Source organism: Nomia melanderi, chromosome 10 (genome assembly GCF_051020985.1).
Source record: "Nomia melanderi isolate GNS246 chromosome 10, iyNomMela1, whole genome shotgun sequence".
Classification (NCBI taxonomy): Eukaryota; Metazoa; Arthropoda; class Insecta; order Hymenoptera; family Halictidae; genus Nomia; species Nomia melanderi.
The window spans coordinates 16,653,757-16,668,013 of record NC_135008.1 but is presented as its reverse complement, the minus strand read 5'-3'; the positions used below and the strand labels follow the sequence as shown (position 1 = coordinate 16,668,013).

General features: G+C 34.2%; 1 protein-coding gene across 2 annotated transcripts in view; it reads left to right on the top strand.

Annotated features, from left to right (window-relative positions):
• The window catches only part of LOC116428740 (protein O-mannosyl-transferase TMTC1), a 467,272-nt gene that overhangs the window by 445,636 nt on the left and 7,379 nt on the right, over positions 1-14,257 (top strand). For both annotated transcript variants that reach the window (XM_031980776.2, XM_031980774.2), the window contains exon 14: positions 11,665-11,794. In XM_031980776.2, the coding sequence (XP_031836636.1) occupies positions 11,665-11,794 (130 nt within the window). The remainder of the gene's footprint in view (positions 1-11,664; positions 11,795-14,257) is intronic.

The window sequence follows — 14,257 nt, the reverse complement described above, 5'->3', positions numbered from 1 at the left end:
AACTGTGATAATGGATTGTGTGATTTATAAGTGTATGCATTTACGCGGTACAAATGCGTATGAGGTTACAGGAATACATATGTGTACATATACGTACATATCTGTAAGAAACACCAAAAATTCATTAAATAAATGACGTACTTTCAGGTGTCATTTAACTAGTTGGATTAATAGATACACCAAAGCAACGTCAGCTTATTTTGCTTAAACTTTGATAGGAAGTATTCCTTAAGAAAGATATTTGACATATTTGTTTTTATTGGGTACTATTCACAGGAAAGGGATGAGAACATCCTTTAATATTGAAAATGAGGAAGGAATTTGGTTGAATATTTTGTATATTCAAGCTGCAAAGATTCAAAACGTAACGTCAAAGACATTTCATAATATAATTACTTCAAACATGATTGAAGTTTATTACCTGTTTAATTATGCATTATTCAGGATTCTTGCAAAAAATTTTATGGAAGTTTAGTAATAATAATGTGTTCTACAATGTAAAAAATAGTTACTATATACACATATATTTCTATATATAGGTATATGGAAAAATTTATTGAAGGTTTATTAGCAATATTACTAAGAAAATTGAGTTGTCATGTAGTATTGAAATAAATGCAGATTCTTGCAATCTGCACGTAACTGAATTCTGTAACAAAGAGGACATAATTCTGTCCTTTTCAATGTTTTTTCAGCTTCAGAGGTTCCTAAAATATTCTGTCAAATATTTTTCTCATTCCTGGCTTAGAGTTTCAGAAAAACATACGTAAGAAAGTATATTTCAGTATTTTTGTAAGAAGTATTTTCTATCTAGTTTTATAAAAATCATCTGATGTCATTTTTCTGTTTCCTTGTAAGCTGGAAAATATATTCTTCCCTGTCAAACGTTCACTTACAATAATATAAGCTAGAAAATAATATTACCGTATACTTCTATGAGTTCAATTCAGTAATTCTGCAATACATTTCATCAAAACCCTGCTTTCATATGTAAATATGTTTTTTTTATACCAATTTCATTTTATCTAGGTGTATGTGTGGCACATCGATCTTTTTTGAAATCTATAATTGGAAAAATGTAATAACTTTTAAACAAATTTAATATATATTAGTAAGTAAAAATTCAAAGTATACAACTTGCGTGTTTTCTATTGTGCTCAAATATACGAGGAAATGTTATTGAAGCAAACTTAATAAAAAATTCGAAAATTTAAAAATACTGGAATTGTAATGTGTTTGTTTTAATGCAAACGCATTACAATTCTATCGACCAATTTGAATTTTTCACTGATTGCACAGTGCTGAAATAATTCCTCTTAAATCATTGATAGCTTTCCCTGTATTGACGTCAAAATTTATTTTCGCCCGAAAGAAAAAAATAACGATTCTATTTTCGTGGGTACTTCACTGGCACCTTTCATTTAACTTCATAATTCTACATGAATTAAAATAAACTCTCGAATCATACCATGCGTGTAACCAAATTAATTGCTCTTTTTCTATTCAAATCTCCATCGGTCGAACGTTTAATCTTCCACTGAATGACAGTTAAAATTTTTCCAGTGGGCAATATATCGGCCGGAAGTTAGGAAATGTCCGCATTAATGGCGCGTTGAAACATTTTAATTCGCGGACGATTTCCCGTCAGTGATACGGTATATTAACGATCGAGTTATTTAATTTCCGACCGGAATATTCGCGGAACAAACCGATACGCAACACACGGGAACAATTCCGGGAGGTATAATTTTCAATCGCGGGTGGGTGTGCGCGTCGCGATTGGCGGACGACGCGTTTTATAGTCGCGTCGCGCGGCCGGAAGCATTATCGTCTATTATAGTCGATGTTATTTAAATACACGATCAAAAGCGTTCGCTTTCAATCAGAACCGTTTTTCGGGACGAACTAATGCGTTCGGTGGAGGAACAGAGGGGAGGAATAAAATTACATAATATACAGGGGATCCGAAAGTACAGGCGCATTATCGACGCTCGCAAGCACGGGAATGGTTTTGGCATAGCTACAGAGAATTATCGGGCATTAGTGCTTTCCAATCGATGTGTTTTCATTCGCTTTGAAAAATCGACATCAGCCATCTGCCATAACGCATCCCCCTTTTTGACGGTAAAAGCGCTCCGGTCGCAGAGGCGCGGACAAAAATATTGGATAGCAGCTGAATTTTTCTTTGTAAACATTATTCCATTTTCTGCTTCCTCTCCCTAAAAAAAAACGGACGCTGGAACAAGGTAAACTATGATGTCACGGCGTCAAAAGAGCAATGTAAATCGAATAGACGATTGTTCGTACGACGCCGTGCATGATTGCTGGTTTAACGGGATGAAAACTTTAACGCTTGAAAACTTTGAAAAATTCGAACTGTTTGTAAAGAATTTCGTGGATTGCTATCTTGGAAGTGTTATGATGCACGAACGATAGAAATTTATTACAATACATTTAACGGAACAATACAGTTAAGAATATTTAAAACTTCTTGTATAGCAAGCTGCTGTTTCTTTATATATGTTTTTAATTTTTGTAGAAAGCTCAGTTAACAAATGGTTATTATCATTGTTAGTAAAAATAAATTAGATTTTTTATTTTTGGATATAATGTACCATCATTTATATCTTGAAATAATCATCATAATCATATTTCATATTGATATAATTTTATTAATAACCACTGAGACAAATACATACGTAATATGTGTTTGAAACAAAATCTATCGATAATTTATTGTAAAATAACCGGTTATAAAATATACAAGGTAAGTGTAAGATAAAAATGAAAAACTTATTAATTAAACAATATATTTAAGGATTGATGTAAATTTGAATAAACGAATGAAAATGCAGAATTAACCGGTCGTTTAACTGGACAAAGTACATTTAGTGTTAAAAGGATAAGTCAATCGAATCTGATAATTTCTTAAAAAGATCGTCGAATATGCAAAAATATCTAAGGTTCAAGAAAATCATTTAGAAATCATTTTAAAGTTTTACGAACTATTCTCAAACAGACAATTGAGAGAGAAGGGTATTTTCCTCGTGATAAAAAAATAGACGGAACAAATAAAAACTTATACTGTATACCAATTCAAAACATGTTTCGTAGTTTTCTTTGATCCACACTTCTCTTATTACTTCTCTGAACCATGACCTTTACAAAATTTTAAAATATTTCTAACAGCTTCGTAGAAATATTTCACTGTTCAATACTGTACACCATATGATAATTATCTAAGTTCATATAAACTTTACTCAATTGAAATTATTTTACGCACCTGGAAAATGTTTAAAATCAAAGTGTAAATAATGCACGAATTGTTCAAACTATAATAATATTTACAATTTTGTAAACTGTATAGAACCATTTAATAATTATATTACTAGCAATATGAAAATTGGATAAATATAAAGCATTCAATTTTTTATCCTCTAAATCAGAAAAATCGTTTAATCCTAAAACCACTGATTCTGCTTAAAAAAATTAATTTGAAGGTAATGAATTTCTTGTTATTTAAATATTCACGTTACATTGCCATTAATACGTGAATTCTCGTTTTGAGATATAATTACTAATTAATTGCGAAACAGCCTGGAAAAACCGCGCGTGGAATGGTTATATCGAGACGATCAGTAATTATCACATACACGGCAAACAGTGAAAAAGGGAACGAAATTACGATAATGTAATACGAAATATATTGCAAAATAATCGGAAGCAAAATTTCAGTGATGAATGATGAAATTAGTAATTCAAATGGGGGATATGAAATCGAAGTTCATTGGAATGTGAAGGTTTTAGTTGGAGCTCTTTATGCCCCTCGTTTTTCGAACATATAAATTCCCTGCGAAGCCACTGCGCAGGGGGATGATTCCATAGACAACGATAACGTCGTCACCGTTGCGTTAAGCGCTCGTCGAGCTGATAAATCGGGAATTTACTGACGCTACCTCCGTTTCTGTATTTTCAACTCGTCGGCTCTGGAATCGCGTGTGCACCTGCCCGTGCGAGATTTTTGGAATATCACACATTTCTGGAAAGCCATAGTTTTCGGAACCCGAGAAGAACATCGTCAACAGTTACGAGTATATTGAATGGCAATATACAAATTTTTTTATCGAATAAAATTGTTTAGACAGTAGAAATTCAACGTAGTTGCAACTGGAGAAGTATCCGTCAAACTGAATTTAAAGTTTTCATTCATTCAATGTTATATGTTAACACGTTCGCGACCGAAATTCACGTGAATCGCGTCTTTTTAAATATAATAACTTCCAAAATATTTGATTCTTCTGCTCCTTTCCATTTGCGACTTCTTTAACGGAAAGTTCTTCATTTCAAACAACAGATCGTTACAAGACTAATGTTTCAAAACAAATTTTTGAATTTTTGACCCTGTTTTAACGCTAGAAACTCGCGGCAATTAGCTTAACATTTTCTTCATTTTCACAGGCAATGAGTATTAGAAAAATGAAAAATTTGCCGATCGCAAATGTCTTAGGGGTAATATAAACAAGTCAAAAATAAAGCAATAGAATAATCATTTTCATGTAATATAGTAAAGATAAAAATGGAGAACCAACAGTCGAGAGTAGTTTTCAATATTTTCAATATTTTCAATATTTCAATATTAGGCAACACACTATACTACCTTGATTATTTGACTATTTTTCAACAAATCTTGTTTAATGCAATAACATCCGCCTTTTTGAGTCATAAAATTCAACCCTCCTAACGTTTTCGTTCCAATCACATTCTCATTTCTTTGAATATCTCTAATTAATATTAAACCGCAGATTTCTTCTTCCGTCGGAGAAGATTAAGCGCACAATTAAACCGAGAGTTACAGTAGGATTAAACAATTTATTACTCCTCACTTTTTCCCACTTCACACTCCGCGTTCCGTTTCTTCATCCCCTCGCAGTCTCGATCTATCTCTGCTTCCCCTATTTCCCATTTCTGTCTTTCCTTCTTTTATTTGTATTCTTTTACCATTTATCTCTCTTTCTTTGTTCTCGCCTCCTGAATCCTTTATTTTGTCTCCCCCGCTCCAGCTCCCTGTGTATACCCCCCTTTCGCTCTCTCATTCTCTCTCTCTCTCATATACGTATATATTCCCCTTTCTCTCGCCGTACCTTTCACCGCAACCGAACCGGCCTTTATCTTGTTCGCTAAATGGCGATTTTATAATTCATGGAGCACGGTGTTTCATCCGGTCTATCAGTACGCTAGCAAATGGCCGATATCACGGGAGCTAGGTTGCGCGTTACTACTTCGTTATGACTACCGTTCGATCGAAGTTTATTCTGCGTTAACGTTTGAGCCGAGTGCGAGGGACCGTTCTTTTCTCTTTTCTCTCCTTCCCTCCGCCCTCTGTTAGTCGACAATGTTTAATTTCCAGTTGGAAGGTTGAACGTTCGGTAGAGAGAATGGGAAAGCGTCGGTAATGCACGAGGCACAGAGAACGGCGTCCATTTTGCTGTCAGGAGAGAATGAAACGTGTGAAATACCGGTGTATGCATCGGCTGACAAAACAATTCGATGTCTTGCTCGTGAACGACGAGATTGTTCAACTGGCAGATTTGATGTTATTGTTGACTTTATGACAAAAGTTTTAATTTCTTTCCTCCTTTTTTTTAGTAAATTGTTCCGGTCAAACGTTGTGGCCTTTTATATGTCGTTGAAGCACCGTACTTTGAGTTTGTATATCATTTTGGTGAAATAATAGAAGGGAAAACAGACAAAGGATATTCATTCTTTTTTATCCAGACAAAGTAACGATGAAATTATAGTGACTCGGGAAACTGATTAAACAATTATCGTGTTGTAAGCACAGTCCAAGGAACAGTAGGCATTTAAACTTTATTACCGAAGAGTAATGCAATTTAGTCACACGGAATCAAAATGTTTATATGAATTAGGATCGAATGAAGAAGAATAGATACGAAGAAGGCTAAGTATGGATCTACGAGCTCATAAAATTATTTAATATTAATTTCTACTTTTAAATCCCACTTTTCACTTATTTTTTAATCGTGTATGAATCTTCGTTTCCACATTTTTCCAATTTTTTATTAACGTAGGAATTTCAATTGTGCATTATACATATGTGCAAAGTTTGATACATGCATATAACACTCAGAATAAAAAGAAAATACTTTAATTCAAGGTAGCGAAATGTAAAGTTCAAAATTTTAAAATTGATTTCCACGCAAACTGACTATCAGGCAAGCTGAAATTGCTCGCTTGCGTTTCTGCGCAAACAATTATCTTACATTATACATTCCTGTACGCGTCTTTACAATCTCCGTGGTACGAACGCGCTATGGAAAACACTCGGAATAATTCCGAAGCAATACGATTCGGGAACGCGCCGAGAAGAGGGAACGTTTTAAAATTCGCCTTCGCCTCAGGGAAAATTTCTCGGAACGTCTTGCTAAACGCATCTCACGAATATTTGCGCAGGGCTTCCGGATGGCGGAGGGCTGCGATAATTTCCATCAGCCTTGGAATTTCCTCTAGGATAGAAGATTCCATGCTCTAGTGAATGCTTCCGCGTCGGCTTTTTCGGAAAATAAAAAGCTGCGTTCCGCTTCTCCCTGTTTATTCTTTGCCATACCTTTCCATTCGTTCGCCTTCCGCTCCATCTTTATCAGAATGCTGTTTGTTCCCTGCTAACTACTATCGTGTTAATGCCTCTCTATAACAACCACTTCCGTTTATGTTTCTTCGATTCCTGGCAGCTGGTCCCGCAGATTTGCACTTCTTTATTCCACTTAACCCCTTAACCTTCAAATAAGATGGAACTCAGTGTACCTGAACAAATATAATTTAACACATTGTTGACCAGTTCCGAGTTAACTCATGTTTGCACTTGCATTAGCTATTACAATTTTGGAAACGCGGGATAATATAGAATATTGCAAACGCGAAATATTCGAAGTTATCTAAAAGATATGTCCAAAGTTTCATTTCAGTTCATTATGTATAAATAAAGAATATTGAAGTTTATTTAGATTGTTTCACTTTCATATTTAATTGCGGAATAATAACCAGCGGCATGGGATCGCTTCTGCGTAAAATTGCCGGTTAACAAAGTGTTAATATGTTTAAGTGGCGTGTAATGGTTGGTTGAGGGAGGAAAGAATTTGAAAAGAACAGGGGTGAGGGAGGGAACATTTCGTTCGGGACCTACCAGTGGACTCGTCAGAAAAGCTTTTTGGTAGATCGGTGCCTTAGACGCGGAGGCGACTGTTGGAGGTTTATAGAATGCATACATACAAATTGGTCTCAAGTAAGGTTTCGTAGTCTGCTATTGGCAGACTATAGGAAGGTGCCATCACAATATTTATAGCCGAATTACAGAGAAATTATAGGCAAATTACAAACTTTAACCTTTTCGTCCCTGCATATGTATTTTTTAGAGGACCAAGAACAGCTGCTTTGGGTGAAATTGAAGCTTTTCAGTAAAAAGAATAAAATGGGCACTAATAATAATAATAATAATTAGCACTTAAACTGTCAGGTATAAGCAAAGATTCGCATGTAATACAATTTTCCTTTATCTTTAAAGCGTTTACTAGCTTTTCGGCAATTTAAAATGTTCGTGGTATCTACGTGTACCATTTGAGACGAAGGGGTTAATATCTGTAGAATATACTTACATAGTGTACAAAAACATGCGGGACTCACTTCGCAAACTCCATAAACACAAAAATAGTTATAACTTTCAAACGAGGCTAAATAGGACAAACGTTCATATAAATCTTTTTTATTATTTTTGCGCCCTCTATGCGTTTATTTCAATCATATCACTGTCAATGTTTATCAACACCAGCTCCTACAAAGATAATCGGTCAGAATAACGACCATCAAATCATATTCAATTGTTCAAACTTCAAAATCGATTTTCTCGAAAACGAAATGTCGTATGAAGAAATGTTGTACCAAATTTTTATCTTATTTTTTCACGTAGAATCACCCCCTTCCCGGTTGTAATGCGATTTCCGACTCACCGTGTATTTATTCTTAGCAACTAAGATTGCCACGTATTCAAGAATTGCAATACAGCAACAAATATACAGTTAACGTATTTTAATTGTCAATCATCCGAATTTATTTGAAGTTTACAATGAGAAAGCAGTTGTAGCCAGCGCCTTTATAAAGGAAATCATAGATTAAAAGATTGAAGGTCTTTTCTTTCTGTTTTCTCTACCTTTTTCTTTCTAGGCCGGCAAATACGGTGGCAAACCCCACCGGTGCCTTCATCATTCAGTCAGCTAATATAATCTCAGATCATTACCAAAGCCGTTACATTCATCTGAGAACAGTTACGCTAGATTCCAGGCGACAAGTACGCCCCGTTTCCAGGTCGCGTAATCGAATACACTGCTCCCGTGGCACACGACTGTCGTTTATACTATCACTCGCTCATATTTCTGCTTTCCCCGACACCGAAATGTTTGCCACGCTAATCTCGACCTGATCCCCTTTTACTTCTTCTCACAGAAGTCGAAGCGTGCCACGCGTATTTGATTCGTCATTCGGTGTCACGACGTGAGAATTTCTATGCTGTGCTCACTTTCTATTCTGTGCCTACAACCTACAAACTGAAAGTGCACAGAGGCAAGGGTGAAGCGTCCACTAATAATACTCGGTACTGACACATATTTGTTATTGGTCGAATCACGCAACGAAAAACACAAAGGACATAAAATGCAGCAAAGTGAAGTATCAGTCGCTCAAAACGATGAGGCCTGTGAGTCTACTGTTTGAACCTTTATAAATTTTAGTGTTAAGGTATTTGATTTATGCTTACATTTTTGCATCTGAACTGAAGTTGCTTAATCACTGTTTTAACGCCACGAAATGATAAATCTGTATAGAGTACGGAATATCAAATTTATGTCAAATGCCATAGCGATTAAAGTTCATAGTTTAATACGATCAACACAAATCGAGCTAGAGGAAATAGTGTTTTGTCGTTTTTATCGATTGTGTTGTATAATAATAACACTAGTTTTGTTATTATCTTATAATTCATCTAACAATTGAGACTCTAACAGAGTCATACGACTTCCTTCAAAGCTTTTTCTAGTTTTTGTTTTGTGGACTTAATCAATTTGGCAAATGAACGGCTCATATATTGATGATGGTTCAATGTCAAGCTATTAAATGGCCAATGACCTTTATTCTGTTCAATTGTTTGTAATGAATAAATAAATAAATACATAGACATGACTAGATAGAGTGTGTCTATGAGATAAATAATATACCGTCGAATAATTAAATAATAAATAGATAAATAAGGAAAAATGAATAAATAGACAAATACATAAATAGATAAATACACAAATAAATAAATAAGTAGATAAATAAATAATTAATTAAATAAATAGATAAATAAAGAAAGAACTAAAGAAATAAAGAAATAAAGAAATACATAAATAATTAAATAAGTACATAGGTAGTTAAATGGCTAAATAAATGAACATCTCGGACTTCATAGCCGAGTCCGGAAACACCGCATGTGTTGGTGTTCTCGGCCCAATAATAATAACAAAAGAATATTAATAAAATAAAATAAAGTGTAAAAAGACAACAAAATCGAGAAAAAGTAAAAGAAAGAAGAGATACATGCATAGTGCGCATTGCGCTAAGGCAATGTGTGTTATTGTAATGAATAACCACACTATTTCTCTCTCTATTGACAAAACGTAGGCTCGACAAGGACTTTCATAGTTTTTGGTGTATATTACCCGGTAGTTTAAACTATTTGGAATTGTAATGCCACAATTTGATACTTAGTGAATGCCTCTATTGAATACCTTATTGAACGAATGGAATTCTGGCACCTGCGAACGTCTACTATCAAATTTTTACTTTGCTTTTCTACGAGTCCTTACAAATAGTTGTGTTTAATAGACCAATATAGAACCTATTATGTAGACAATGTTAACCTACTATGTAACATATTATGTTGTTCGCATAACAGAACATCTCATTTCTAACTTTCATTTTTTTAACACTAAACGTACCAGCAGCTGATAAAATATTATCTAGTAAGAATTATACATAACTATTCCTACCATAACCAGTCAAATAACTGATTATAAAATAAAGGTAAACATGTCAAGGAGTAGATTTTTCTTAGTGGAAACGAAAATAAAAGGCATAACAAAAATTAGAAAATTGATTAATCAGGCGATGTAAGAATTAACATAAAGTTAAATGTATAAAGGAAAATTCAGATTATTAAATTATTTTTTTAAAACCGGTCATTTAACAGGTCGCAGTACGTTTAGTGTTAAACAGAAATCGTGACAATTTATAATTTATTCATATCTTTATGCACTCTATTTATACGCTAAATTACGTAAATTTGTTAACACCGATAATAACGCAAAATTTCATACCTGCTAAACAGTTCTAATAATAATTTATTTTACATTGCATTATATATGCAAGAAGTTGCACCATATTTCGTAATATACGCATGTCACATAATTCTCGTATTTATGTAGAGAGTGAAGTTTGATACGGCCCTGTCAAGAGCGCACGTTCTTTTTCGCACATACGAGTGGGCCCTTGTAATACGACGACCGTAGGTTAGGAAAAAAAGACGAACAGTTGTTGAGTTGCGTTCGCTAAATACAAAAGTCTCATTGTGTTGTTTAATTTTTGTAAGTATATTCGCAGTTGGTTAACCAGTTAACTGTGGAATTTAGTTTGAAAAATCTTTCATTGTGTGCGCAATAAAAATAAAGCATAAAAAGTATACATATCCGTTAAACGCAGGGAAAATTCATCTATGATACATACTAACGAAAAACTACAGCAGAACGAAGAAGAATTACACATTTGCCAGAAAAAAATAATTTAATCTTTGAAAAAATTAATACCATTTTGTGTTTTAAGATGATATGTATACTCGTCGAACGCAGTTAACTGGTTAAGACGTTAACTTTATCTCACCTTTATCAACCTGGAATCCTACATTTATGAACAAAGCAAACGCTGCATGGATAGTTTTGTTACACTAAACAAATTCTGCTAGATTTGAGTAATTTCAAATATTGAATTACGCGATGCACACCGTACTCCGGTGAGTGTTGCGAGTAAACCGTGACGTGGTAAAGGATCCTCCGTAGGACTCGACCACTGACTCCTGATATTCACCCTCTTTTCCGCCTCGTAAACAGACCGTTCGGCCGCGAAAAGAGAAGCGCGAATAATGAACCGCGCACAGAAGTGACGCGTGAAAAGGGTGTCATTTCCAAATTTATTTTATCAAGAAAAGAGAAGGAAGATGAATGCAGTGAGGGAGAGAGGGAACGAGGTAAAATAGTACTCGAGAGCGACGCTGCCAGAAACTCCATCACGATGAATGCGAGCATGACTCGCACGACTGTCTGGCAATTTATTTCGCACCTACGTTAAACACGTGTTTCCTTTCTTGCTACCGATAGCGGAATACGACGGTGATATTTTCACCGGAGAAAAATATCATCCCGGACGAGATATCGCTGTTTCATTTCGAAGCTCCATTGTCGGCGGATTACCGATCGTTTGTTATCGGAAACGCGGATATAATATTGAATCTATCAGTTGCCTGGTATATTTTTGACGCTAAATGGAAATTGTTTGCTCATTTTTCAGATGGCACCTGATGCTACGAGCGAAACGGGGTGGACTCATATATCGCGGCGATCTTTATATACGCGCGTGGCAGCTACAGAGCGAATCGCGTCGTCAAGCACACCAGCATCAAGCAAATCTTTGTCTGTCGGTCAGTATTCGTAGTTCAGCAAATTTATATTTAAGCTAGGGTTCCGTTGTAAAGTGAGTCACCTATTGCAAGCATATTTGACATTCGTATACGATAGATATTCATCGTAACAAATGTAGTTGATTAGAAGTTAAATTAATGATATCGAATCGTCTTTATTTAAATTGGAAAAGAATCATTCTTTTCATTTTATAGGCGATAAGTTCGAAAATAATAAAATCTTTTTTTTTATATCTAAGTTTATTTTAAGGTGATCACATTAACAGTAAAGTCATTAGTGATCGCCAACATTTGGATACATTAATTATTACTTACTAATATTTAATACATAATGTCTTATTGTGCAGTAATATACTAGTTGTATGAATAATAATACAGGATTTCCGGAATAACCATATCTTAATTATAATGAATTTAGAAGGCTAATTTGTCTGAAGGACTGAAGCATATTCTGGATACTGGTGGGATCATTTAAGTTCATCTTCATATTAGATTTAATGTTACAGTTTCTTTTAGGGGAGAATTAGAGGAGATTTATTAGAATGTGTTTACTGCTTAGAGGTGTTCCACAAAGTATGCATTTAAATGGAGGTTGCTTTGTTAGTAAATATTCGTGTGTTAATCTTAAATGGCCTGTTCGGATGCGGGCGGGTGTGTCTTGATCTGTTCTGGTTAACATTGGCATGTTTATATTTTCTTGTATACTGGGTCTTACTTCATGGAGTTTAGTAGTAAAATCTTGTTTGCTTGATTACTAACTGGAAACCGTTATCTGGTAAAAGATCATGTGATACTGTGAAAACGTTAAAATACTTAAGACACGTATAATATTGAAGATTCTGCGCGATGAACACATCAGAAACAGAAACGAAGAAAATTAAATTCCTCGTATAGTTAAGAATGTAAATTGTAATACGTCGTAGCACTATACAATTGAATGCGTTTTATTAACACGTATCGTGAGAATTGTATCTAAGAAGTGTTCAGTAACATAACTCAATGTTACAGAGCAATAGAAACTGTATTTTGAAATATTGTGTCTGCGAAACCACGCGACTTGAATAGCTATAAAACTGTTTTGTACTTGGACCTTGTTTCGTCAGAAACTGTTCAGAAATGACTCCCAATATAATAACATTAATATTTTTACCGAGTTTCCATTATACTCGACGTTTATTCTGCTTCACGATACTTTTACTTTCATCCTCACCTTTGAATATTTATTTCATCGTAGACTCTCGAGGCGTTCAGTTCATTTCGCCTTTGGATACTTCCTGCCGCGGAAACACGGCGATAAAAGTAATTGAACAAATTAGTCGGGCTGAAGTCGAGCTCCAGATGTTACGATCCAGTTGTAGTTCCATTCTGGTGCTCTCTTAAACTCTTCAGGAGATTAATTGAGATTCTTCGGTCACGTCGTATCGCCATAATTCTAATTAAATAGATTCGGCTCCTCTCGGTCTCCTTGCTGAACTCTCGTTTTCTATTCAAGCCATGTTCCCGCGGTATAGTTCGTTCCAGTCGTTAAGGTTCAACTCGTAAAAACTCAGACGTTTCCCACCCACAATTTTCCCTTCTTTCAATATTAATGTCTGTTTTTCTTTGATCTTTGCATATGCATAATGTTTCCGTTAACTTTTTTTATATGCGTGAAGTAGTATAATATATTATAGGAATTATTTATGTTAAATCATTTATTCCGTTACTACTTTAATTATCTAAGTTTAAGGGTGTTGCAATATTGTTTAATTATGGACAGTTTCCAACTTTGAGGATTGTTTTACTCTGTCCATATGAATTACAGTCTATAGTATAATTCAATGTTATTATCACATGAATTCTTTTAATTGTTTAAGTCATCAATTTTAACCGTGTGATTTTATTAACAAGGGTGATTTATATCAACAATTGTAAGATTTCTTGGATGAAATCGTTTCACTTAAAGAAACATAAATAATAATAGTAATAATAATACACTGAAAAATTTGAATATCATAAGGAATAAATTAATATTTCCAAACTAAATTCGAAAAGCGTTTACATCTACTGTTCAAATATACATAATTTTATATTATATTACAGGAGCAATTGTTAACTGACTTTCTACTTTAAAAATGATATACCAGTACCAAATTCTTTGTTCTAATAAATATGTTTATAATGTGCCTAATCGTTTATTGGGAAAATGAGAGCTAATTCTTCTTATTTTCCCAATAAACGATTAGGCACATTATAAACATATTTATTAGAACAAAGAATTTGGTACTAATATATCATTTTTAAACTTCTTCAAAGAAGAATTAGCTCTTTGAAGACAAACGTCATATAGACGGCACCGCGAGCTCCGATAGATATCTCAAGTCGTTACAAGAAAGTAATTAAATTATTTAAATAACAAAAACTCAATTTATATTCTTCCGATTTCCAATATTCTAGCGTTTTAGATATAATTAACTCCTTTCC